At 45.8% G+C, this 25,416-nt stretch overlaps 1 protein-coding gene across 9 annotated transcripts in view; it reads left to right on the top strand.

The window, feature by feature from the left end:
* Positions 1-25,416, top strand: part of LYN (LYN proto-oncogene, Src family tyrosine kinase) — a 128,295-nt gene that overhangs the window by 47,765 nt on the left and 55,114 nt on the right. For 4 of the 9 annotated variants that reach the window (XM_086695153.1, XM_086695159.1, XM_086695158.1 and 1 more), the window contains exons 2-8: positions 11,293-11,429; positions 14,867-14,912; positions 16,645-16,750; positions 18,627-18,725; positions 19,104-19,207; positions 19,744-19,893; positions 20,737-20,889. In XM_086695153.1, coding sequence (XP_086551279.1) covers positions 11,298-11,429; positions 14,867-14,912; positions 16,645-16,750; positions 18,627-18,725; positions 19,104-19,207; positions 19,744-19,893; positions 20,737-20,889 — 790 coding nt within the window. In that variant the 5' untranslated portion in view covers positions 11,293-11,297. Of the gene's footprint in view, positions 1-8,570; positions 8,707-11,292; positions 11,430-14,866; positions 14,913-16,644; positions 16,751-18,626; positions 18,726-19,103; positions 19,208-19,743; positions 19,894-20,736; positions 20,890-25,416 lie in introns of those variants that run through there. The other 5 variants (XM_086695154.1, XM_086695160.1, XM_086695161.1 and 2 more) reach the window with 3 other exon arrangements.

The following is a 25,416-nucleotide window of genomic DNA, read 5'->3' as shown; positions in this document are numbered from 1 at the left end:
CATGCTGTAATAAAGCCCACCATATTACATATTACATATTACATATTACATATATATTTGAATATATATAGAATATATATAACTGGTGAAGCGCCCAACTCTTGATTTTGGCTCAGGTCATGATCCCAGAGTTGTGGGATCGAGTCCAGCATCGGGCTCTGCACTGAGCATGGAACCTGCTTGGGATTTTCTCTCTTCCTCTGCCCCTCCCCCACTCTTTAAAAAAAAATTAAACCACTTATTACCTACTTATTACCAACTAATATTAATATAGTCCTAAGAAGATCCTGTTTTTAAAAATAGAACTGTTTAAAAACAATCCTGTTTTTAAAAATAGAACTTTCCTTAAAAGGCATCATAGGAACTTTCAAAAGCTTTTAAAACAATTACATTCAATAACAATTGTTATACCCTTAAGCTATTAAAACCACTTCAACTAATAATACACAGTTGTAAACTTAAGCTGTTAAAACCATCCCTCTAGTATAAAATTACATAAACCTAGTTAAAATATACAAATGTTGGTAAATTGATCATTTTGTAATTTTTCAGAGAACTGGCTATAGGTGTAATAAACTTTGAGAGTGACCTATAGTTTTGTATTTCGAGTGTATTTCTGATCGTGTGGTATTTACACACAGTCCCCTTTCTTTATAAAGAAAATATCCTTTTCTACAGAGCTTTGTGTAAGTGATCAGTTATTTTCTTAGAAACAATGTATTGCTGAATGGAATGTTAAGAAGTGCCCACATTTTTGTGTGTGTGTTTATTTATATTAGAGAGTGCACGAGCAGGGGAGGGGCCGAGAAACAGAGACAGAATGCGAAGCAGGCTCCAGGCTCTGAGCTGTCGGCACAGAGCCTGACACAGGGCTTGAACTCACGAACCGCGAGATCATGACCCGAGCTGAAGTAGGACACTTAACTGACTGAGCCACCCAGGCACCCCAAGAAGCGCACACATTTTAAAAGACCTTAATATGTATTGTCAAGTTAAAAATAGTATCATTGACTCTCATGCCAAGCCACATGGTTTCATTTTATGGTGAAGAAATTAGAGCCCAGAGAAGAAAAGTGGTTTTGTCCGTAATTACAGGACTGTCAAGGCTGGACCCAGCAACTCTGCTTCCCAGTTCCTAGTTTCCTGTACCTGTCATTATCTTCTGCGGTCTTCCCGCCAGAGTCAAATTACCCTTGAACTTCTCCAGATTCCAAATGTTCAGGTATTTGAACCCTCACCTAATTCTTTCATGATCTTTTCTGGACTCACTCTGATAAATGCGGCGACTAAAACTGTTTTGGTTTATTAAGGTTCTGATAAACGCAGCCGACTTGCTCTTTTTATGCATCGTTATTTCAGAATATTTCAGGATGGGCTTCCTGTTGTTTATGCTACACATTTACGTTGTAGCTAACTGCATAATACCTGGATCTCCCTGCTGCTCTGCGTCCTACAGCATATAATAAAAACAAGCTTTCAAACCAGATGGAGACATTGGCAAACATAAGGTAAATTAAAATGTCTCAGATTTCGATCACAAAAACATAAAATGGCACAAAGGGGAAGCCAGCCATACTGCCCTATATCCATCTCTTGGGGGGGTCGAGGAAGCATATTTTGAAATTAATTCGTTATCGACACAATTCACATGCCATAAATTCACCCTTTTATTTATTTATTTATTTAAAAAAAATTTTTTTTAACGTTTATTTATTTTTGAGACAGAGAGAGACAGAGCATGAACGGGGGAGGGGCAGAGAGAGAGGCAGACACAGAATCAGAAGCAGGCTCCAGGCTCCGAGCCATCAGCCCAGAGCCCGACGTGGGGCTCGAACTCACGGACCGCGAGATCGTGACCTGAGCTGAAGTTGGACGCTTAACCGACTGTGCCACCCAGGCGCCCCTAAATTCACCCTTTTAAGACACACAGTTCGGTGGTTTCTAGTAGCTTCTCAAGGTTCTAAAACCATCATCACGAATGCATTCCAGAATGCCCCTGCCTCCTGTGGGTAGCAAGCTTGCAGCATGGCCACACTGCACCTCGGCTGTGCAAAAACAGAGGAAAGAAGGCTTCACGGTCTTCAACCCTCGCTCCTCATCCCCCTGAATAACAGCAGGTCAGCAAACAGCCTTAAGTTTGCCAACGGGGTTTGAAGTTTTCCCAGCTTAGTCTTTTTTCCATCATGTCGCCACCTCTTTAAGATGGGAGTTTTGCTCTTCGGGTTTCTCCTCCTCCCTTCTTAGGTGGTACCTACGTAGGTACAGGGTTTCTGTTGTGCTACTTGGGGAGGTAAGAAAGCCACGGGTTCTCTCCACGTCCTTTGTGTGTCTGCTGCCATATGATGGGCTCACTGCTGACTGTGTGGAGCGTTAACCCGAACAGACCCTCCAGAGCGAACGGATCACGGCGGGATCTCCCAGAGCCCCTGTCCCTTCAAAAGGCTTCTGAGTGAGGGGAGCCTCCAGATAGCCTTCCGTTGTGCCTCATCCTGTAAGCAAAAAGAGAGACAGACCCTCTGTTAGATGTACAGTCTCCCCCAGGTTGGATCTGGAGGTGTAGACCTACAACTACTAAATGTACTTAAAGCAACTTCCCGCCCCACCCCCCTTTCCCAATTGGCCCTTAATAATAAAAGTGGGTGGGCGTGGCCCCCTTTTATTTAGAATGGGGGTTCTATCCCATTCTTACTCTTCTAGTGCTCCTTCAGGCTCTCTGTCACATTTTATGACTCAAGAAGTACTTTTTGTAAAGCACCCCACTCCCTTCTACGGGGATCCCACCTTTAGTCACAAACCAGAGGTGACACCCACACCATAGAGCAGTCCTGTGACCCGCGTTGTCAAGGATTTGCTTAGATTATGGAACCCAGAGGAAACCTAGGAGCCAGGACTACCCAATACCAAAACGACATTGACTTAATTGCCCCTCAACCTTCAGGACCTCGTATTCGAGGCTGGTCGAAACCAGGGTCTGGACCCGGGTGGCCCTGGTTATCAGCTTACTAACTGTGTCAGTATGGCTTTCTGGGCGATTTCATCCAGGGGAAAATACCGAGAACATTTGAAAATGATTACCATGGCCTACAGAAGAGAGAAATCTTAGTTGTCTAAGAGAGTCTGGCTACATCTTTTTCAATTCTATCTTTCTCGAAAGGAATTTAGGAACGTTGGCAAAAGAAAACTACTTAAGTAGGAACTGATGGAGTTGATTATGGAGTTTAGTTCTGGAGCTTTCTCCTCCTCTGTTGTCCTGAGGCTACCACTGAGACACTTTCTCTCTGATAGGTTGTTGGAGCCCCTCCATCGACCTTGCCTCTCTGAAAACATCTCTGGAGTCTCATTCTTGAAAGTACACTAAGAAGGAAAACAATCAAAGGGTGTCAAGAAGGCTTCTATTTGGGCAGACAAAGCAAGGCTTGAGTTAAATAACTGGTTCTGGAATGTAAGCACGAGGCATGGAAGATGTTATTTAGGGATAAATTCCTGGGAATGACCCTTGAACCAAACCCAGCCTACTTTGGAAGTTCAAGATCACTGTTTGGGGGGTTTTTTGTTTTTTTTAACGTTTATCTATTTTTGAGAGCTAGAGAGCACGAGCAGGAGAGAGAGAGAGAGAGAGAGAATCCCAAAGCAGGCTCTGTGCTGTCACCGCAGAGCCCAATGGGGGGCTCCCACTCGTGAACCGTGAGGTCATGACTTGAGCCGTGCTTAACGGACTGAGCCACCCAGACTCCCCCCTTCTTTTTTATTAAATGTTGAAGGTCACTTTTGGGGGGGATTATTCTCCCTATGTCGTTGGGGCTTCCTTTTTCTTGTTTTTCTAAGCTCACTAATTCAGAGATGAAACTCACAGTATGGGGAGGCAGCAAAGCCTTGGGTGGGTCAAGAAGTGTGGCTTTGAAGCCGATGGACCAAGTTCCGTTTGTACCTAAGACCTTTGATAACCTCACACAGGTTCACCTCTGGGCTTTGCTTTCTTCATCGGGGCAATGCTGGGCACAAAGTAGGTAATTGCATATTCTTCGCTGCTCCTCCCACATACACATGTCTGGTAACTCCAGAATGACGCTGGATATTGCAAGGTTAGACAGGAGGTCGGTAACCGGAAGAAGGTTCTGGAGCTCCTGATGAGCCTTTGGATGAGTAATTGGCTTGTTGCTGGGAAAACTCCATGCAAATTAGAGCAGTCGGTTGGGAGAAGTAGTGGTGAGTTTAAAAAAAAAAAAAAAAAAAAAGACAATTTACTTTCTTTTTGGCTGATGGAGTGAAGACAGAAAATTTGCAAAGCATAATAAAAACAAAATGGGATACCAACACAGTTTCTTTGTAGCATTTTATAAAGGCTGGAAATGCAGGTTCTGGGGGGTTAAATTCTAGTAACCTTGTTTTTAAATTTTAAGATCTAGGATTTTAACTTGCTGTTAAAATACGGATTCAGATTACATAGGGGGAAATAGCTTCCAGTTTCCTACTGGATATATCTTTAGGCTCTGATAATATGAGAAATGAGTGATTTCAAAACTATTATGTAGCAGTCAGGGAAGTGATTTGTACGGACTTGAAAAATATAGGTTGAAATATAATATATGGGGTGTAATACCTTTACTTTTTTATATATTTTTAAAATGTTATTTATTTTTGAGAGAGCATGAGTGAGCGAGGGGCAGAGAGAGAGAGGAAGAGAGTCCAGAGTCCGGAGCAGGGCTTGAACTCACGAACCTCAGGATCATGACCTGAGCTGAAGTCGGATGCTTCGCCGACTGAGCCACCCAGGCGCCACCGTAGTACCTTTTAAACTTGGGAGATCTGTGACAGAGGCCAAGATATTACCCAAAATGCATGTTAAAGGCAAACTCAGGAACCTCTTCCACTTCCCAGCTTCTCTCCCCGTCTTTAATCACAGGGTAATGCATATGCACTCACATTCTGCTCATCATGCCATACCCAAGCATACGGCAGAGTTGACCCGGCATGGAAGGCACCCACCCCACAGAGGGGAGGGACGGAGTAAGGAAGAAAATGGCCATTTGGATGGGCCAGGTGGCCTGGGTGCCACCCCGAGGGTGAGGTGGCGATGGGCTCCTACCGTTCCCTCTTCGGGGTGGGGTAGAGGCTGTGCTTCTGTTTCTCATCGGCGACAGTGTTTCCCTTGCTGCGCTGGAGGGAAACTAGCGTTTAGATCGCATTTATCTATGTGTTTAACCAACACGTCTATAGCTCTTTCAGTGTGCCGTTTTCAGCATACTTGTAAGCACTTTACAAACATTGACTGACTTCATTCATTTGAGGATCATAACAATGCAATGAGCCAGGTAAGATTATCTCCAGTTTTCAGAAGGATCCTGAGGCACAGAGAGGTTTGGCAACTCGCCCAAGATCACACAGCTAATAATTGATGGACCCAGGATTTGAGCTCAGCAATCCAACGCTACAGTCCTCACTCCAAAATATCTTATAAGTTGTGGTGTCCTCTTTAGGAATGTTGAAGAGAAAATTTCTGTATAGGATCTTGCCCCTTACAATGGACTTCAGAACCTAACCAACATGGTGATGGGTCTGTCTTCTTTTTCTGTGGATAGATGGAGATGCTTCCATATGGATATGTGTGTGTCCCTATGTCTCTGTGTGTTTTTTCAATCAGTAATGACTGATGGTCAAGAATGCCCGAATTCTACAAATCTCTCTTTTTAACTCCTTCTATTCTCAGAATATGTCAGTTTATCCCAACTTAGTGAACTCTCCGCTACTGACATATAGATTGTCTCTCTATATGATATACATAACGTTCACGTGAACAACCTTGTGTATCTCAAGAACAGTTCCTCTAAAGTTCTTACCATGAAAATAACCCCTGACAACCCCGTGAAGTGATTGAGGTGTTAACTAACCTTATTGTGGGAATCATTTCACAATACACGGTGTACAAAATCATTAACATCGTTTGCCTTAAATTACACCATGTCCTATGTCAATTATATTTCAGTAAAGCTGGAGGGGGAGAAAAAGAAATCCGTCCCCGGAAGTAGAATTCCAAGCGGACGGTTGCTTTTTTAGCAAGTGCATGGATAACGGTAAGGCATTATTTGATCTGACCAGAGGCAGCAGGGTAGTAAATGAAGGCTCATACTTAGTCTTTTCTTAAATCTTTTCTTAAAAACGATTTTAGTATTCTAAGGCCCTTAACTGAGGATAAGCCACCCCAAAGGATGTTTGTATTTAAGGCCCTTAAAGGAGGATAAGCCACCCGAAAGGACATTTGTTCCAGTGAAAGAAATTTCTGGAAAGAAAAGTTAACCACCTCCGTTTCCTGGGCGTGTTGCAGATGACCCTTTGTGAGCAAGTAGTTGCCCAGGTGTTCGTGTCTGTTTTAGACCATGTAGTCCAGCTGATGTGATAAAGATCCCATGGCTGTATTTGCATGTCAAATCTTGGTTATTGTCATGATTTTTTTTTTTTGATGTTTATTTTTGAAAGAGGGAGTGGGGGCGGGGAGACAGGTAGACAGAGGATCCGAAGCAGGCTCTGAGCTGTGAGCACAGAGCCCGACGCGGGGCTCGAGCTCACCAACTGTGAGATCATGACCTGAGCTGAAGTTGGACGCCCGACCAATGAGCCACCCCGGGGGGCCCCTCAGTCTTTATCATTATTGACCGAAAATCCCCACGTGTGAAATGCGTCTTCACTTACTGCTAAAACATTGAAGGCCTTGCGAACTACATCATCCATAGCACTTTACATAAAGTTAATCTAAGAAACCTTAGCATCTGTGGGGGGGGCCTTGCCCTCCTGGGGGGGGGGGGGGGCGCTCTACTTCCTCTTGCCATCGTGAAAGCGCGGTCACTCGCCCTGCACCCCTGTTCTTCCTGCCAGGAAACCTGTGATAGCAAATCTGGTGCCCGCCGTGTTACCACATCCCCATTTTCCTCTTTTCCTTGGCTTGGCTCTTCTGCTTTCGTTTTATTAAACTCCTCATTGTCTGTTTTGGGAAAAGCATTTCAAGTCCTTCTGCAAGAGAAGCAGGCTGTAAAAATGATCTCTTCCTTCGGCACCATTACCGAAGTAGGTAAGACACAAGTTTCAAAGCCACCATTGTCTGGATTTTCAGCTAAGCCTGTGTGCGAGGCCCAGCGCTAGGGTTCAGCAGTGCCGTGGCTTTGGACTGGTCATAACCGCCTCTCTGGGCCTCAGTGTGCTCTTCTGTAAAGTGGGGTCAGTAATACCTGCGTCATAGGGTTTCTTCAGGGAGTCCATGGGATGCTCAAAAAATTATAAATATTTTAAAAAAAAATTCTAGAGTGTGGGGGCGCCTGGGTGGCTCAGTCGGTTGAACACCTGACACTTGCTTTTAGCTCAGGTCATGATCCCAGGGTTGTGGGACCCAGCCCTGCATCGGGCTCCACACTGAGTGCAGAGACTGCTTGGGATTCTCAATCTCATTCTCTCTCTCTCTCTCCTCCCCTCCCCCCCTCCCGTTCTGCCTCTCTCAGATAAAAATAAATGAAATAAATGCTGAAGTGTGCATCATGGTAGAGTGTAGCTCCTATCACTTGCAAACGTGTAACCACCTTAGTTTTTGTTGGGGGTACGTTGGATTTTCTACTTTTCCGGAACCTTCCCACAGCATGAGGAATTGCAGGACCAGGTCTGAGTTCATCCCCGTGTCCCCACAAGCAGCTCTCTGAGCTTTCTCGCTGGACGGTGATGAACTAGAACTCCCTGTCGGCAGAGGCCAGCTCAGCCTGAGCCACCGAGGACGGTAACCCCACGGGGAGCAGTGTTGTAATTGTTGTCATCAACAGCCCTTGTGTGTTATCAGTTATCCATGGTGACGGGGGGGAGGGGAAATTATGAAATGAACATGAAGAGATGATCATCTGTGAACCGTTGCCACTGTTTACACATCCACCTGCTTTCTGTTTCCATCCTTCCCTCTTCCTTCATAGGGCCACTGCCCATGGGCAGTCGTCATCGCCTCTTTGTCCAGACCCTGGAGAGGTCTGGCTCCCAGACGCCCCCACTCCACACCAGCTGTCTTCTCTCTCCTTGTTCCCGCCGAGTCTGTCTCTCTCTCTCTCTCTCTCTCTGCCGGGGTTTCTAACATTTTGTATGACTTCTTTTTCATAAAGTTGTTCATAACATCCTCTTATTTTCTCCCCCTCCTCTAACTTTTAATTTTGAATCTAACAAAGCCACAGGAAAAAAAAAAAAAATGAAAGAACGTCCTCACCTGGGTTCTCTGATTTTTGAACGTTTTGCCGTATTTGCCTCCCCGCCCCCCCTTGTCTTTGTACTGGGCAAAGCGTTGTAACTTGTGACACCATGAGCCACCCTCCCCTGCACACCTGTATGCGTCTCCTAAGACTCGGCCCCATGCCGCACGATCAGAGAGCTATTATCTCATCACCCAGGAAACCTAGCAGTTCCCTAACATCATGTTCAGACACATTCAGATTTCCCCGGTTATCCCATCCTGTGTCCTCCTCTGTCCCCACCCCCATCCAGGATCCACGCAAGGTTATGTGTCTCTAGTCTTTTAATGTGTAACCGCCTCGTCCCCACCCCCCTACCCTGTGCACTCTTCAGTGTGTCCAGACATGGAGTTGGACCTTACTGCGGACTTGCCTGATCATTTCGTTCCTCTGACCTCTGTATTTCTTGCAAATTACAAGTCAGTTCTAGAGATATCTGCCTCTGAAACCGACGGAGGTGGGTTTCCTCTCCTTTCTCTTGTTCACCTTTTGCAAGAGGGTCGGGATGATGAGCGTGTACACAGCCAGAGCCGCCCCACCCGGTCATTCTCGGGGGCGTGTTCCCTGAGCACCTGCCCCGCACAGGCACTGCGTAGCCGCTGGGAATACTGCTGGGAAGAAACAGGCTGGGAGCTTCCCCAGCAGCATCGAGTCTGGTGGGCGCTGACCACAAGTTAATCAATATGTAATGGGATGTCGGTCACAATTAGAAAAGAGAAGAGTGTAAAGCCTGAGCAGTGGAATGGGTAGACGGGGGATCTTTTCAACAGGGTCCTTAGTGACGACCAGGCTGGGCAGGTAGCATTGGGGTTAGCTCTGGAGGCGGTGGGAGAGAGAGAAAGACAGAGATGCAGAGGCAGAGAGACATTGAGAGGGAAAGAGGGAGAGAGAGACACACACACACACACACACACACACACACACACACACACACAGAGGGAGAAACAGACACCAAGATACAGAGCACCTGCTGGAGTGGGGCAGCCAGCCGGGTCTCAGGAGCACCTGCAGCCCGGAGGGTTGGGGAGGGGTGCGGTCTTTGCGAGGGGGGAGCTGGGCGAGGGGGTTGGGGGGACCCTCCAGGGCCTCCCCTTGGTGTTGCCCGTGTGCTCGGCGGTGGGTGCTGAGAGGCCTTCTCCAGGACCACATTCCCTTGTTTTAACGGACGATCAGTGCAAACAGCATTTTGGAGGGGGTGGGGGTTGGGACTGGTGAAAAAAGAACTTGCCTGTTTACCCTAAAACCCATCTCGCTTATTTACAGATCCACTTGAAAACCCTTCTCCATTTCAGAAACTTGAGCATATAAAAAAAAGGGGGGTGCTGTTTTGAATCAAAGAAATACTTGCTTCCCCTTTATTTTGGGAACTGTGCTTGCTAGTTTCAGAAAGAGGTGTGACTGAGCCTTTAGAGGCTTCATATCTCACTAGTGCGATGATAAACAAGTTGAGGGGGTGCGGGCCAACTGGGAGCCTGCGGGACAAGGTGCAGAGATCAGCTGTGGCCACGTGCCCTGTGGGTGATAATCCAGAGACCTTGAGACTTCTTGGAACAGTTCTTCCTCTGGGAGTTATTTCCCGATTCCCAGCACCTCTCCCCCCAGCTCTGAATCATCTCCCCCTCCTCTGCTGTTGTAGGCAGTGGTCCCCAAAATGGCAGTGCTTCCGAATTCCACAGATGCACCCTCCTCCCCCGCTGGGTACCCTCCTCCACTGGCCCCAGTGGAATTTCCTGGAGCGTGTCCCGGGAATCTGGTCTCTTGAGTTTGATGATCCTGGTGTTCGTTTAGGTTTGGGACCCACTGCCCTATGGGGCCTTCTGACAGAGCTCATAACAGGTTGTTTTTAGTGTATAGATCGGACCATGAGGCTATGCTGTAGGCAGAATGTGTCTCTGATTATAGTTTTCAGAATCCTCTCTTTAGTCCCCAGAGTGCTTTGTGTGGTGCTCTATATATCCCAGTATTAACCAGATGAACGAGTGGAAGAGTTCAGCATTCGGAAGCTTGGTTATGTCCTCGTGCTCTGGTCAGGCACAACCCCTTCTGTCTGTGGTTCTTCCTCCAAAGTAGTACGCAGTCATGCCTTGCTGATGCCATCATTCATGCCTCTAGCTCTGCCGTCTCGCCTGGTTTCCACACTCACCTGTCTTCCTGGGAAGCCTACTGGACCTGATCATTTGGATGTTCCTCCAGGCATCATCTCTCCTCTTGCATTTCCGGTCTTGGTGAAGGCCCCCCGCCATTTTCCCAGGCCCGAAGCCACATTCAGTTGCCACCAGGCTCTCTGCCTTCTAGGTCTTCTTCATGGTTGCCTTTGAGGCCCCAAGCCCCTGACTTTGCCTTGCACGTTATGTCCTTGTGAAATGACAAAGTAAGCCCAACAACTCCCCGACGTTGCACCCAAGGTGTGCCTCCCTTTCCATCCCAGCCCGTGGCCTTCCCTCCCTGCTCCTTGGCGAAAAGCTTTCTCATTGTAGAACTAGTTTTCTGAAGGGATCAGCTTGAGCCTCTTCCCCGAAGGGGTGAGATGAACTAGTTCCCCAAAGGGGCCATGTTGTCTCGGGGTCAGTAGTTTGCATTGAAGTTCTTTCTTCCTGGAATCCCTTTACTGACTTTGCCGTGTGGCTTTGCCGTGTGGCCCCCATTCTGACTCACGGAGCATTTCCTTCAGGATGTTTCCCGCTGACTCCCTCTTTCTCCACCTGCCTGAGTTAGGTGCCCTTCCCTAGGTCCTAGTTAGTTGCATCCTCTGTCATGGACTCGTCCTGTTGTACTGTAGCTTTGATTCACACGTCCCCGCCGCAAGAATACAAGCGTCTCTAGAGCGGGGATGATGTCTTGCTGACGTAAAAATGCTGCTCGAGCAATAGCTGTTGAATGAATGAATGAACCAGCAAATGGGTATGTGAAGCACATTTGAGTTCATTATCTATAATAAAGCATAAAAATATACTCTTTTTAGCCTCTGTTAATGGAGATGTTTGGGAGCTTGACGCCAGTTCTAGAATGGTAAAACCCTGTCATTGCTTTTATATTCCAACAGGAAATATGGGATGTATAAAATCAAAAAGGAAAGACAATCTGAATGGCGATGGAGTAGATTTGAAGCCTCAACCAGTACGTAATACTGACCGAACTATTTATGTGAGAGATCCAACGTCCAATAAACAGCAAAGGCCAGTAAGTAGATAGTCTCAGGGGAGCGTTCCCACAGCAGGATCAAAGCATGGCTGCGTAATTTAAACGCCGAATCCGTAACCTGTGCGTGCAGAAAATCAAACCCGTTACTTGGGCCTCCAACAACATTCGATATGCCTTGTAACTTAATCCTTTAAAGAGTTTGTAAACATTTTAGAGATAACCAGGCTCCTTCCTGTCCGAAAAAAAGGGGCCGTTGGTCACCTTCTCCTGTGAAAAGAAAATCACTTTTCATGAAACTGGTGCAAAGACCAGCTCTTTATACATAAAGATGAATCTGCCCATCTCTCTGGACCTGTATGACTTAGGGTAGATAGTGAGATTAGTGCAGGGGTCTGGAAGCAGAAGGAAATTCTGGATGCAAGCCAGAAGCTAGAAGAAGTGCGAATAGGCCCTTCGGCGTGTCATATTTTATCCCACATCTTGTCATTCTTCAGTTAATTCCAAACAGTGCCGATTCTGAAGCTGTCAGGACTTTTTGTAGAGAATTAAAAGATTTAAAAAAAACACACAACTAATTCTGCCCCCTGACCTTGCACGGATATCTTTATATCTGTGATGATAGCATGAGTGACATGCTATTCGATGCAGTTGGGAAATGCTGGGCAAAGGAGGACCTAATACTCTATCTGACTTGATGGAAAAGAGGAACAGAGCTTTGGGTAGTTAGTGCTTGAAATGAACTTTATTTCAGGCCTACTGTCCTTTCCATCTACATATAGATATGTATAGGTAGGTAGATAGGTCTATAGATATACATATAGATACCTATACCTGTTGCTCTATCTGTCTATATAATGGAATTTCTAAGCATTTAAGCCGGAAGCAGTTTATTAGCCCCAATGCCTTTATTAAGAACTTCCATAGCGGCTCTAGTCTGACCTGTTTTTTGTTTTTTTTTTTTTTAATTTTTTTTTTTTTCAACGTTTATTTATTTTTGGGACAGAGAGAGACAGAGCATGAACGGGGGAGGGGCAGAGAGAGAGAGGGAGACACAGAATCGGAAACAGGCTCCAGGCTCTGAGCCATCAGCCCAGAGCCCGACGCGGGGCTCGAACTCCCGGACCGCGAGATCGTGACCTGGCTGAAGTCGGACGCTTAACCGACTGCGCCACCCAGGCGCCCCTAGTCTGACCTGTTTTAAATATAACGCCTTGGCATTACAGAAGTCTGTTATTGTTGCCAAGGCAAAGTTACATATTGTTACGTATGTCAAAATCTCCTGCCACTATTGAAATTGAGACGTCACTGTTGGCCTCCGTAAAAATAAATGGAGATAAAGAGTGAATATATTATCGCTATTAATTACCGCACATGATTCTAGACAGAGAAGTGAACGTTACGCTTATATAGAAACTCAAAGTGTATAAGGATATGGCTTTAATAATTTCGTCGTTATAAATACATGTAACTATATTTAAAAATATTACATAAGCAAGCATAGATGTAGAATTGTATTATATAAACATGATTAATAGGAAATAAAACGATTGAGAGAATTGGGAGTCACAAGTAGTTTTCTTATTAGAGACTTAAAAGATCTCAGAGACACTATATGCTAACTAATTTGGATGTAAATTTTATTTTATTTTATTTTTTTATTTTTTTAATTTTTTTTTTAATTTTTTTTTTTTTAACGTTTATTTTTTATTTTTGGGACAGAGAGAGAGACAGAGCATGAACGGGGGAGGGGCAGAGAGAGAGGGAGACACAGAATCAGAAACAGGCTCCAGGCTCTGAGCCATCAGCCCAGAGCCCGACGCGGGGCTCGAACTCACGGAGCGCGAGATCGTGACCTGGCTGAAGTCAGACGCTTAACCGACTGCGCCACCCAGGCACCCCTGGATGTAAATTTTAAAAAGTAAAAAAATTAAAAAAAAAAAAAAGAGGGAGAAAATAGGGGCGGGGGGGGGAAGATCTCAGAGAAAGAATCTGGCTTTTTCTGGTATCACATGCAATGCATTTTTCACGCTTTAAACCCAAGTTTTCTTCTGAACCGATGATCGAAGATGCCCTTTATTCAGAAAGCACAAAGGCAAATAGTATGAACTTACCATGTTGCCTCTTACTTAATGTAAAGCAGGTGAAACGTTGAGTTGGAAAGCAGAAGTAGTAAAAAAAAAATGGTTGCAACCTTGCACCTCTGTCATGGATTCTGCATTTTAGTCTGTGCCTTCTGTGGTCACAGATGCCTTTGTCTCACAAGGCTCTTAGCTTGGAGCCGTGATGAGACAGGCAGAAGTGATGGAATTCAACAACAGCCCGAGGAAGAGACCCTTTAAAGAGAAAGAGTTAAGGCGACTGCACCGTATATGTGTTTTGCTCTTAGGAAAAGGCTGCTGAAACCTTTGTAAATTAAGGACTCCTTGATACTTGAAAATCAGCTTGCTGCTTTCAAAGTGATTTAGTCTCTCATCTTGTAATTATTTCCTCTACATCATTTATAATTGATCATGCGTCATATTATGCAAATCCAGTGATTAAAAAATCAGTCGAGAATTTCTTAAAATTAAGTCTTCAAGGATAATATGGACCCATGATTTTCTGCTACCAGGAAATCTACTGTGTCCTCTCTCCTCTACAGCCCGCCCCCAACCTCCTAATTGGAGATTTTATGGGCTAGCTTTCGTCAGAAATTTAAATTTCAGTGCACGCCGTTTCAGTCCCATTCCATTAAGTCACTTTAATCAAAGAGAAAAGTGGCATGATTTGCGGGTCTAGGAAACGCGGAGATCAGCAGTCCTGGCCAGAGTGGCAATCCCACAAAGCCAGCAGGGACCCCGGCTACCTACCCCCCCCCCACCCCCGCCCCACCGTCTTCTGCTCTGCTCTCCCTGGTGTCTGATTTCCAAGCTGAGACTCCAGCCTCCACCTGTTTCTAGGCAGAAAGAGCGCAAGGGAGAGGGGGAGCCGGCCCAAAGCACCCCCGCAACCAGTTTGCTTACAGACCTCCTTCCCCCCCCCCCCCCCGCCCCCATCTGCATAGAATGTCAGAGAGTCAGAAGCATAGCCACTTGGCTGGGCAAATTGCCATCGCACACAGTATTAGGGTCCTGTTACCAAATAAGAGGGAGAATGATGATCGGGTTAGCATCTAGCAGCCCCTGCTTCGAGCCCTGGTCGCTTCCTGCCATCGCAGGCAAGTGACCGTGATGGAGAGTCTGTGGAGAGATGGAGAGACTGTGAGAGCTGGAGAGATGGAGAGACTGTGAGGGGAGAGTCCTTCCACCGAGCTGTGTATGTCAGGACGCAGCTATGCAGAAGTTTTTCTCTGTTCTCCTCTTCCCTCCGCCTTACTAAATTGCAAGTCCTAAACCTCACGTGCTACCGTCAGAAAAACGAGAGAACGTACAACGTGAACGCGGGAGAAAGAAAAGCTAAACCTCAGAATCCTCTTCCTAACAAATGTTCTCTCCTAGGTTCCAGAATCTCAGCTTTTACCAGGACAGAGGTTTCAAACCAAAGGTACGTCTTCATAGCAACATGGCTTCTTTTCTTCACTGTTGCAGGCTCTGCAAGGTAGTCAGCTTGAGTGTTTTTATGTTTCTGTGTAGAAAAACACACGCAACATAAAAGTTATCACGGTGGCCATTTTTTTTAAATGTTTTTTTTTTTAACATTTTTTGTTTATTTTTGAGACAGAGACAGAGCATGGACGGGGGAGGGGCAGAGAAAGAGGGAGACACAGAATCAGAAGCAGGCTCCAGGCTCTGAGCCATCAGCCCAGAGCCTGATGCGGGGCTCGAACTCACAGACCGCGAGATGGTGACCTGAGCTGAAGTCGGACGCTTAACCGACTGAGCCACCCAGGCGCCCCTCACGGTGGCCATTTTTTTTTTTAATTTTTTTTAAGTTTATTTATTTTTGAGACAGAGAGAGACAGAGCATGAACGGGGGAGGGGCAGAGAGAGAGGGAGACACAGAATCGGAAACAGACTCCAGGCTCCGAGCCATCAGCCCAGAGCCCGACGCGGGGCTCGAACTCACGGACCGCGAGATCGTGACCTGGCTGAAGTCGGACGCTCAACCGACTGAGCCACCCAGGCGCCCCTCACGGTGGCCATTTTTAACCATACAGTTTAGTGGAAATAAGTACGTTCACATTATTGTGCAGCCGTCACCACCATCTGTGTCCAGAACTTCTTCGTCTCCCCAAACTGAAACTCTGTCCAGATTACACACTAGCTCCCTTCCCCTACTCCCCTCTGCCCCCGACAGCCCCCATTCTACTTTCTGTCCCTCTGAATCTGACTACTCCAGGTACCCCAAATAAATGGGATCGTAAAGTGTTTGTCCTTTCGTGTGTGACTTCGTTCACTTCTCATGACGCCTTCAGGGTTCATCCATGCTGTAGCTTGTGTCAGAATTTTCTTCCATTAAAAAAAGCGTTTCGGGGCGCCTGGGTGGCGCAGTCAGTTAAGCCTCCGACTTCAGCCAGGTCACGATCTCACGGTCCGTGAGTTCGAGCCCCGCGTCGGGCTCTGGGCTGATGGCTCAGAGCCTGGAGCCTGTTTCCGATTCTGTGTCTCCCTCTCTCTCTGCCCCTCCCCCGTTCATGCTCTGTGTCTCTCTGTCCCAAAAATAAATAAACGTTGAAAAAAAAATTTAAAAAAAATAAAAAATAAAAAAATAAAAAAAGTGTTTCATTTTGAGGGAGAGAGTGGGGGAGGGGGAGGAGGGCCAGAGAGAGAGAGGGGATGAGAGAGGGAATCCCAAGCAGGCCCCACACTGTCAGCACAGAACCCGACGCGGGGCTCAAACTCACGAACCTTGAGGTCGTGACCTGAGCTGAAATCAAGAGTCAGACACAACCACCTGAGCCACGCGGGCGCCCCAGAATTGTCCTCCGTTTTAAGGCTGAGTGATATTGTGTGGTACGCACTCACCACATTTTGTTTATCCATTCGTTTGTCACTGAACGTTTGGATTGTTTCCTCCTTTTAGTTTTTGTGCGTCATGCCGCCATGAACGCGGCTGAATAATTTCTTAAGTACAGAGTTGGAATTAATTATAGTCGCGGGCCTGTACGATTGGCGATGACCGATAATGTATCCGGTGCGTATAATACGTTGCTTACCGTAGAGCATGTGGGCTGTGCGTCCCCCTGGGCAGGACTCCTTTGTGCCTGACAGGGACTCACTAGAATGTTTCCACTGATTGATTCTTGAATGTCTTCCTTCCCGGTCTTCGGTTTTAGATCCTGAGGAGCAAGGAGACATTGTGGTAGCCTTGTACCCCTACGATGGCATCCATCCAGACGACCTGTCGTTCAAGAAAGGAGAGAAGATGAAAGTCCTGGAGGAGTGAGTACGCCCTCGCACGCTGTGTCCCTTAGGCCCTTAGTGTCCCTTAGGACACTAAGGAGTGTCCCTTAGGCCACCGAGGCCCGACCCCTCATTTGGCTTCCCGCCTCCTTGCTCGCCAGCAGGGCTTTGGGAATGGAAGGAGGAAGGCCACAGGAACTTTCCTCTTATGTGTGGCTGTGAACACTCTCCAGGTGTCCCTTTGAATCCAGACGCTGGTTTCTTTCTTTATCCATCTGTGTCACCTTAACAAGTTTGGGTCTGCGTGGAACTGGCACGTTATTCTAATGCCATGTTTGTTTAGTGATGTTGCCCAAATCCAGACTGGGTTTATGGGTCCAGCTTGGTTTGAGTTCTAAGGACACTGTTGAAGCAGCGTTTTGGAAACGCCCCTGCTCAGCAGTTGTAGCCCTCGTGGGAAGACACTTAGGCATCATCATGTCCTTGACCTCTCTGTGCTGACTCACAGACCCGTGACTCAGACCCCAGGGGCTCGGAACTGAGGATACGGATTTGCTAGGTATTTCCCGCTGATCTGGCATACGTTGTCCCCTTGGCCCACCAACCACGTTGGAGGAGGGAGACCCCGTAGTAAGTACAATGGGCTAAGTGGTTAAGAGCAGCTGTCACTTACCGGTTGCAATCCCGGCTCTGCCTCGTGACGACTGTGTGATCTCGACAGGCCGCGTCAGCTCTTGGTTTCTTCACTTACGAAATGGGAATGGCGGTACCTCGGTCTTGGGGGTGATGTGAGAATTAACGTGCGTGTAAATACGGCACGGGCGTCCCACAGGCAGCAGCGCGGTGTCACTGTGGTTGTCGTTCACGTCTTGTGGGCACGGAGCCCGACTGCGTGCGGGAATTGGAAGCCGATCATAGTTGAGGCTCGTGGGGACCCATCCATTCTGCCTCCTTCCCTGGCCCCAGCCTCCTCCTTGCCTCCGTGCGGAGGCCAAGAACATGGGGACGAGGCTGCCTGCTTGGGATCATTTATTTTATGGTTTTCCTTTCCTTTTTTTTTTTTTTTTTTTTTAACTGTTTATTTATTTTTGAGAGAGACAGAGTGCAAGCAGGGGAGGGGCAGAGAGAGAGGGAGACACAGAATCCGAAGCAGCTCCAGGCTCCGAGCTGTCAGCACAGAGCCCAATGCGGGGCTGGAACCCACGTACTGTGGGATCATGACCTGAGCCGAAGTCGGATGCTTAACCCACTAAGCCACCTAGGTGCCCTGAATATATATATTTTTGAGAGAGAATATATATCTTATTTTGAGAGAGAAGAGGAGGTGGAGGGGCAGAGAAAGGGAAAGAGACAGAATCTCGAGCAGGCTCCACACTGCCAGCGTGGAGCCCGACGTGGGGCTCAAACCCACGCACGGCAAGATCATGACCTGAGTCGAACAAAGTCAGACGCTCAATGAACTGAGCCACCCGGGCGCCCCTATTTTATGGTTTTCTATTTCTTTCTTTCCACGGCATCTGTCTATGGAAATTAGCATTTCCATATTTTAACAAAGGAGTTTATAACCTAGGAACTATGGTTCATTAGTCCCTTGACTCCCCCTCTGTAAGGGTCCTAAAGCATTTCTCAGATGTCCCGGGTGGAAGCCGCAAATGTTGCTTCTGCCCGATGGGAGCCATTTCTACCAACTCTTGTTTGCACAGCACTGAGCACGGTGACCCAGTTGCGAGACTGTTTGCCCCTGCCTTCATCTCGAAACATATTTGTATTTCAGCAAAATGAGTGAATTTCCCACTGGATTCTGGGGTTCCAGGGATCATCTCACTCTCCCTCGCCCCCCAAAACAAACACCTTAAGACAAGTGCAGTTCTTGACTCATTGGACACGAACACTTCTCGATGTGTTTCCATTCCAGACATGGAGAATGGTGGAAAGCTAAATCCCTTTCAACGAAGAGAGAAGGTTTCATCCCCAGCAACTACGTAGCCAAAGTCAACACCTTGGAAACGGAAGAGTGAGTCCTTTACACGTTGTCATCTTGGGTGATTTGTTTGTTACATTGGCCATCATGTTTATTCCTTATCTTTTTCTTTTTTTTTTTTTTAAGTTTTTAACTTTATTTTGAGAGAGAGAGCATGTGCAGGAGGGGCAGAGAAAGAGAGAGAGAGGGAGAGAGAGGGAATTCCAAGCAGGCTCCCCATGGTCAGTGCAAGGAGCCCGATGCGGGGCTTGAACTCACAAACTCGCGAGACCGTGACCTGAGCTGAAATCGAGAGTCAGACGCTTAACCGACTGAGCCACCCAGCCCCCCCCCCCCCCCCCCCCGCCCCCGATTGCTTCTTTTTCCTTCCCTGGAGCATAATACCCATGAAATGTCACAATGTCTTCTCAGGTGGTTTTTCAAGGACATAACCAGGAAAGATGCTGAAAGGCAGCTTCTTGCGCCCGGGAACAGTGCTGGGGCTTTTCTTATCAGAGAAAGTGAAACATTAAAAGGTAGGAAGTGGTTTAAATCCTCCAATAAATCACTACTGAACAGATCATTCTTAGAAACTAGTCTGGAATTCTTATTTTTTTTTTTTAAAGAAAGATATATTATGTTCTGGTAGTGAAAGTTTTATAGTTTGGTAACAAATGACTCAAATGATTAGTTTTACTACGAAAAGTAACATAGGAAGCAGCCCAATTATGGCCATTTCTTACCACACTTTATGTTTGCTGGGCCTCTTACGTTATTATTTAGAGTAAATCTTGAAATCTTCAGAGAAAGAAAATCAAAGTAACTTTTCAATTCAGCGAAATCGTAAAAACCTATTGCGAGGAAGGAAAAGGGCGTGTTGGTAGGTTTCATAGCAAATAAAATACTAGCCTCGTGTCAAGCGGACTTGTTTATAGGACTTTAAAAATTATGCACTCTATCCATACTTAATTTACATTTTGCATATTTTATGGCAAAATGCGTACTATAGTGTTGCATAAGGCAGATCTTCTAAAATATAAGCATGATCTTTACTTGTGTTTTTCCCTCACAGGAAGCTTCTCTCTTTCTGTCAGAGATTATGACCCTGTGCATGGTGATGTTATTAAGCACTACAAAATTAGAAGTCTGGACAATGGGGGTTATTACATCTCTCCACGAATCACTTTCCCTTGTATCAGTGACATGATTAAGCATTACCAAAGTAAGTAAAAGCCGACGGTCAGACAAGGCAAAACAGATGATTATGAGATGCAGGGTTTCAGACACTTTTTTACACTAAAATTCTTCTACATCGTACATCTCTTGGAAGAAGTTGGAGGATCATACTCTATAATTGATTCTAAATTCATCTATAATTAAATCCGCATTTAAAATCATATTTGATCCTAGTGAATAATCATCCTGGCCCTTCCCACCTTGTCCATGCCGTATCACAGTTTTAATGTCCCAGAATGGTGAAGAGCAAAATGAATGTTTTTTTCCACGTAGTGCATATTTTTACAACACATCTTTAAATATTTGGAATCGGAATGCAGATTCACAGATACATGTCTTTGTAGACACATGTGTATATGTGGTAAAGGTAATAAGGTAATGCGCATGCTGGGTGAAGGAAAACAAAGGACAATGACAAGAAAATATTTAGAAGTGGCAAGTCAGGGGTCCTCTGTCTCCAGTGCTGGTTCTCAGCCCTGTTAAGCCAAACCCATGGGCGGCCTCCGGGTTCATTCCCTGTGTGATTGAAGTCGGTTGTGGCGTGCGGCCGTGGGTACTGTTTCTTTCTGCGACCCACTCTGAGGCAACATACACGGGAGGTTTGCAAACCATACCAATCGATAAAGTCAAGGCGCGTTTCAAATGGTCTCTCATGTAAGAATTTCAAAAGTCACGAGGACACAAAAGATACCCGCACGACATTTTAGGTCCGTAGACTACGTCAGTCCGAAAGCGATCGCGCTAGCAGTCGAAATTTCTTCTTAGATGCCGGTGAGATACAAAGTGGGACGTTGCTTAACCTCTTTGAATTTGTGTTCTTTCAAATCAGAGCAGTCAGATGGCTTGTGCAGAAGACTGGAGAAGGCGTGTATTAGTCCCAAACCGCAGAAGCCATGGGACAAAGACGCCTGGGAGATCCCACGGGAGTCCATCAAGTTGGTGAAAAGGCTCGGTGCCGGGCAGTTCGGGGAAGTCTGGATGGGTGAGTTGCGCCTCTGGGGGAGGCGACCAGGGAAATAAGGGCCCAAGCTAATTTTGACGCGTTTTCTCAGCCAAACACTAAACCGCGCCGGAAGCATACTCGCTTTTGTTTGGCTCTGCCCACCTGGCAACAAGAACGGGCCTGCAAATCTGTTTCGACTCTCTTCCTTGTAATTCTCTCTCTTCTTTTTTAAAAAATGTTTAATATATATTTTTAAATTTTAGTTGAATTACGGTTGACAGTCAACATTGTATTCGTTTCTGGTGCACGAAAATAAGCGATTCAGCAATTCTCTGTGTTTTGCTCTGCCCACCATGAGAAGTTTAGTCAACCACCTGTCGCCATACGGCATTATTACAATAGTCATAACTGGAGGTTTGTACCTCCTACTCCCTTTTGTCTATTTCACTCCCACCCACCCCCACCTCAGTAACTCTCTTTTAGAATAAATGTTTAAGGGCACTTGGGTGGCTCAGTCGGTTAGGTGTCCGACTTCGGCTCAGGTCATGATCCCGCAGTTCACGAGTTCGAGCCCCGCATCAGGCTCTGTGCTGATGGCTCAGAGCCTGGAGCCTGCTTCGGATGCTGTGTCTGCCTCTCTCTCTGCCCCTCCCCCGCTAGTGCTCTGTCTCTCAAAACTAAACATTGACAAAAATTTTGGAATAAACCTTCGTAAGGAAGAGGGCAGTGGGTCATTCTCCTGATTGTTCTACTTGTTCATGATTCTCTCATGACTGGATTCTCAGGACACATGTCTTAAGTACAGGACAGGAAAAATTACCTTCAGGGTTAGGATCATCCTTACTAGTGGCCGTAATAGGACACATCACACTTACTTCAGTTTCTCACCAAGGAAGTTTCTAAAGATGTTCAAAGCGCCACCATTAATGAATCATTCCTTACCGTTAACTCCTGCCTTCTCAGGCTGACAAGAAGTACACCAAAATTATAGCAGTGGCTTCTCCAGGGGATTTTTCCCCCACCCCTGCCTGTCTTCTCTAAAGTGTTTACATGGAATGTGAATTGCTTTCTCTTTTGTGATAGAATTTTTAAGACCTTTTTTTTTAAAAAAGTTCATGTTCCCCTCAAGGTTCTAACTGAAAATGCAGTTACTCTTGTTAAGCATAACATGTGAGGTCGTACACATCTTATTGGGTCACTTTTTCTGTGCCAGCTTTATGTGAGTGAAAGCAGCTATGATTTCTAGAGAGAAAAGAGGGTAGCAGCTTTTAATACTGTGCAGTCCCAGCCGGGCAGAAACTAGAGACTCTTTCAGCCTGCTGTAGCTCTATAGACATTTCACTTGCCCACCCAGGGGTCTGTGAGGGGGAGAGGTTTCTCCTCTAAAATCTTGGCCCCTGGGATCAGAGTATTGCCTACGAAATCCTGCTGGTGCTGCTTTAGTTGAAGCATGTTTTAAATATGGCAGACGTTGCAACGTCGTGGATGGAACTGGAGGGTATTATGCTACGTGAAATTAGAGAAAGACAAATACCATATGACTTCACTCATATGAGGACTTTAAGACACAGAATAGGTGAACGTAAGGGAAGGGAAGCGAAAATGATGTAAAAACAGGGAGGGGGACAAAACAGAAGAGACTCTTAAATATGGAGAACAAGCAGAGGGTTACAGGAGGGGTTGTGGAAGGGGGGATGGGCTAAATGGGGAAGGGGCATTAAGGAATCTACTCCTGAAACCATTGTTGCACTGTATGCTAACTAATTTGGATGTAAATTAAAATCAAAAATAAATTTTAAAAAGTGAAAAACAATTAATAAATATAGTAGACACTGACCCAGCATATGATGAATTCTTACTGCACTGGAAGTCTGTGAACATACTATGGAATTTGGGTAAATTATAATTCTCCATCTTGGTTGTCATATTTCAGAACCAGTCAGTAGTTCATATTGGACATGCCATTTCCATCCCAGTCATCAGATTCCTGGGTGTGAGTGTTGGCTGCAGATGTGGCCTCTTCTTACTCCTACTCTGTGGCTGAAGTCATAATATCAAATTCCCCCTTTCTCTTCTGCTCTTCTCTTTTTTATGGAGGTAAAAATCTATGTAACATAAAGTCAATCATCTTAAAGTGAACAATGTTCAGTGACATTTACTACATTCACATCGATGTGCAACCACCTCCTCTATCGAGTTCCAAAATATTTTCACCACCCTAAAAGGAAGCACTGTACCCATTAGTAGTCAATCCCCATTTCTCCTGCCCCCAGACACTTGCGACCACCATTCTACTCTGTCTCTATGAATCTGATTAGTCTAGGTACCTCATGGAAGTGGAATCGTACAGTATTTGCCCTTTTGTGACTGGCTTCCATCACTTAACATAATGCCCTCAAGGTTCAGCCACGTTATAGCATTTGTCAGAATTTTATCCTTTTTATGGGTGAATAATAATCCCTCTTTTAAAAAAAAAATTTTTTTTTTTAATGTTTGCTTTTGAGAAAGAGAGAGAGAGAGAGAGAGAGCGCATGAGCAGGGGAGGGGCAGAGAGAGGAAGACAATGAATCCGAAGCAGGTCCCAGGCTCTGAGCTGTGAGCACAGAGCCTGACCTGGGGCTCAAACTCACCAATTGTGAGATCGTGACCTGAGCTGATGTCAAGCACTTAACTGACTAAGCTACCCAATCACCCCAGTATTCTCGCTTTTTTGAAAGTCTGTTTATTTTGAGAGAGAGTATGTGCTTGTGTGCGGGCGGAGGAGGGGCAGAAAGAGAGGGAGACAGAGAATCCCAAGCTGACAGAGCAGAGTGCGACACATGGGGCTTGATTTCACGAACAGTGAGATTGTGACCTGAGCCAAAATCGAGAGTCGGACACTTAACCGACTGGGCCACCCAGGCGCCCAATTCTATTGTATGGATATAGCACGATTTGTTTATCTGTGTATCTGTTGATGGATATTCGGGTTGTTTCTACATTTTGGCTATTGTGAATAATGCTGCTATGAACATTCATGTACAGATTGTATAGACCAATGGTCTCATTTCTCTTGGGTACATACATTCTTTTAGGAGTGAAACTGCTGGGCCATGTGGCAATTCCATTACTAACTTTTTAAGGAATCATCAAACTGTTATCTGCTCATTAAAAAAAAAAAAAGCCACCTACTTTATTCCCCTGAGGTATTTGTATTTATTTCTTAATAGGCACAGAATAGGGGCAGGAATAGTACAAGAAACATTGCAAACCCTTCACCTGAGTTTACTAGTTAGTAGTTTGCTGTGTTTGCTTGATCTTTTTTTATAGATACACACACATATACATACACGTTTTATTTTCGTTGTTGTTGTTGAACCACTTGTGAGTGAGTTGCAGATATGATGACTTTGCATTCCTAAATACTAAAACATGTGTCTCCTGAGAGCAGGGCTGTGATCTGACATGATACGTTGGCCACGTTCAGGAAATCTAACACTGATGCATATGATTATCTCATAGAGTCCAGGATTTCTCTAGCTGGTCCCAGTAATGGCCTTGAGCTCCCTAGGATTATATATTTGCATTTAGTTGACATGTCTTCGCTATCCTTTGATCTGGAACAGTCCCTTGGCCCTTCATCCGTTTTGACACTGACATTTTATAGAACCTGGGTCATTTGTTTTGTAGACTGTCCCTCATTTGGATGGTTTCATGATTTGGCTCCCACGATGCCTTCGTGCGTAAATAGTATCCAAGTACTAAGCGATGCTGTGTCCTCAGGGCATCTACCAGGAGGCACAGGATATTAGTTGATTCCATCATTGCTGATGGTCTGTTTGGTTTTGATGAAGTGCACCAGATATCTCCATTGTAAATATTAGTTTTCAATTCCCTTTCGTAATTAATGAATAATCTGTGAGGAGATTAAGATCATGTAAATATCTTCTGCTCCAAAAGAGCTTTCCCCAAATGGTTCCAGCATTATCTTCTCGTTTTCAATTCTCTTCCGTTTCAGAAGCCATAGCTTCTCTAAAAGGAAGCTGTCCCTGCCCTCCTCCACACTCTCGCAAATGTGACTTTTCCAACGCCGCTGGCTCCCTAGGGACCCAGGGACCTGCCTTCTCCCCCCTGGCCATCTGAACGCTCTTTCCTCCCTGTATTTACTATGACTCTGAATGGGCAGGAGATGATTGAAGTGAGCACAAGGAGGCAGAAGGACGGAGGAGAGGAAGGAATGTCCGAGTGACATGGTGTCCACTGGCCCCCTCTGGGCACGTGTTCGATTATCTCTTGTTACAATAAGTCTGCGAGATCGGAATTATTGTCGCCGTTGGATAAGCAAGGACTCTAGACTCAGATAAGCAACTTGCCCAAAGTCATTCAACGTAGCGAAGAAGCCAGGCACTCTGGCATCCCAGAGGCCTGGACTCGCTTGCTAATGAGCTATTTAGAAATTAATTTGATCTCCTCGGTTTCCTCATCAGTAAAATGGGCAAACAACTGTCTTCTCAGTTGCTGAAATGAAGCATGAGATTATATACCTGACATGCTTCCTATAGAATATGGTTCTGTGCCCTCTACTTT

This window comes from Puma concolor, chromosome F2 (assembly GCF_028749965.1).
Source record: "Puma concolor isolate L17-30 chromosome F2, mPumCon1.1.hap2, whole genome shotgun sequence".
NCBI classification, from domain to species: Eukaryota; Metazoa; Chordata; class Mammalia; order Carnivora; family Felidae; genus Puma; species Puma concolor.
Note: the sequence above shows the minus strand (reverse complement) of the source record. Positions and strands in the feature narration are given on the sequence as shown.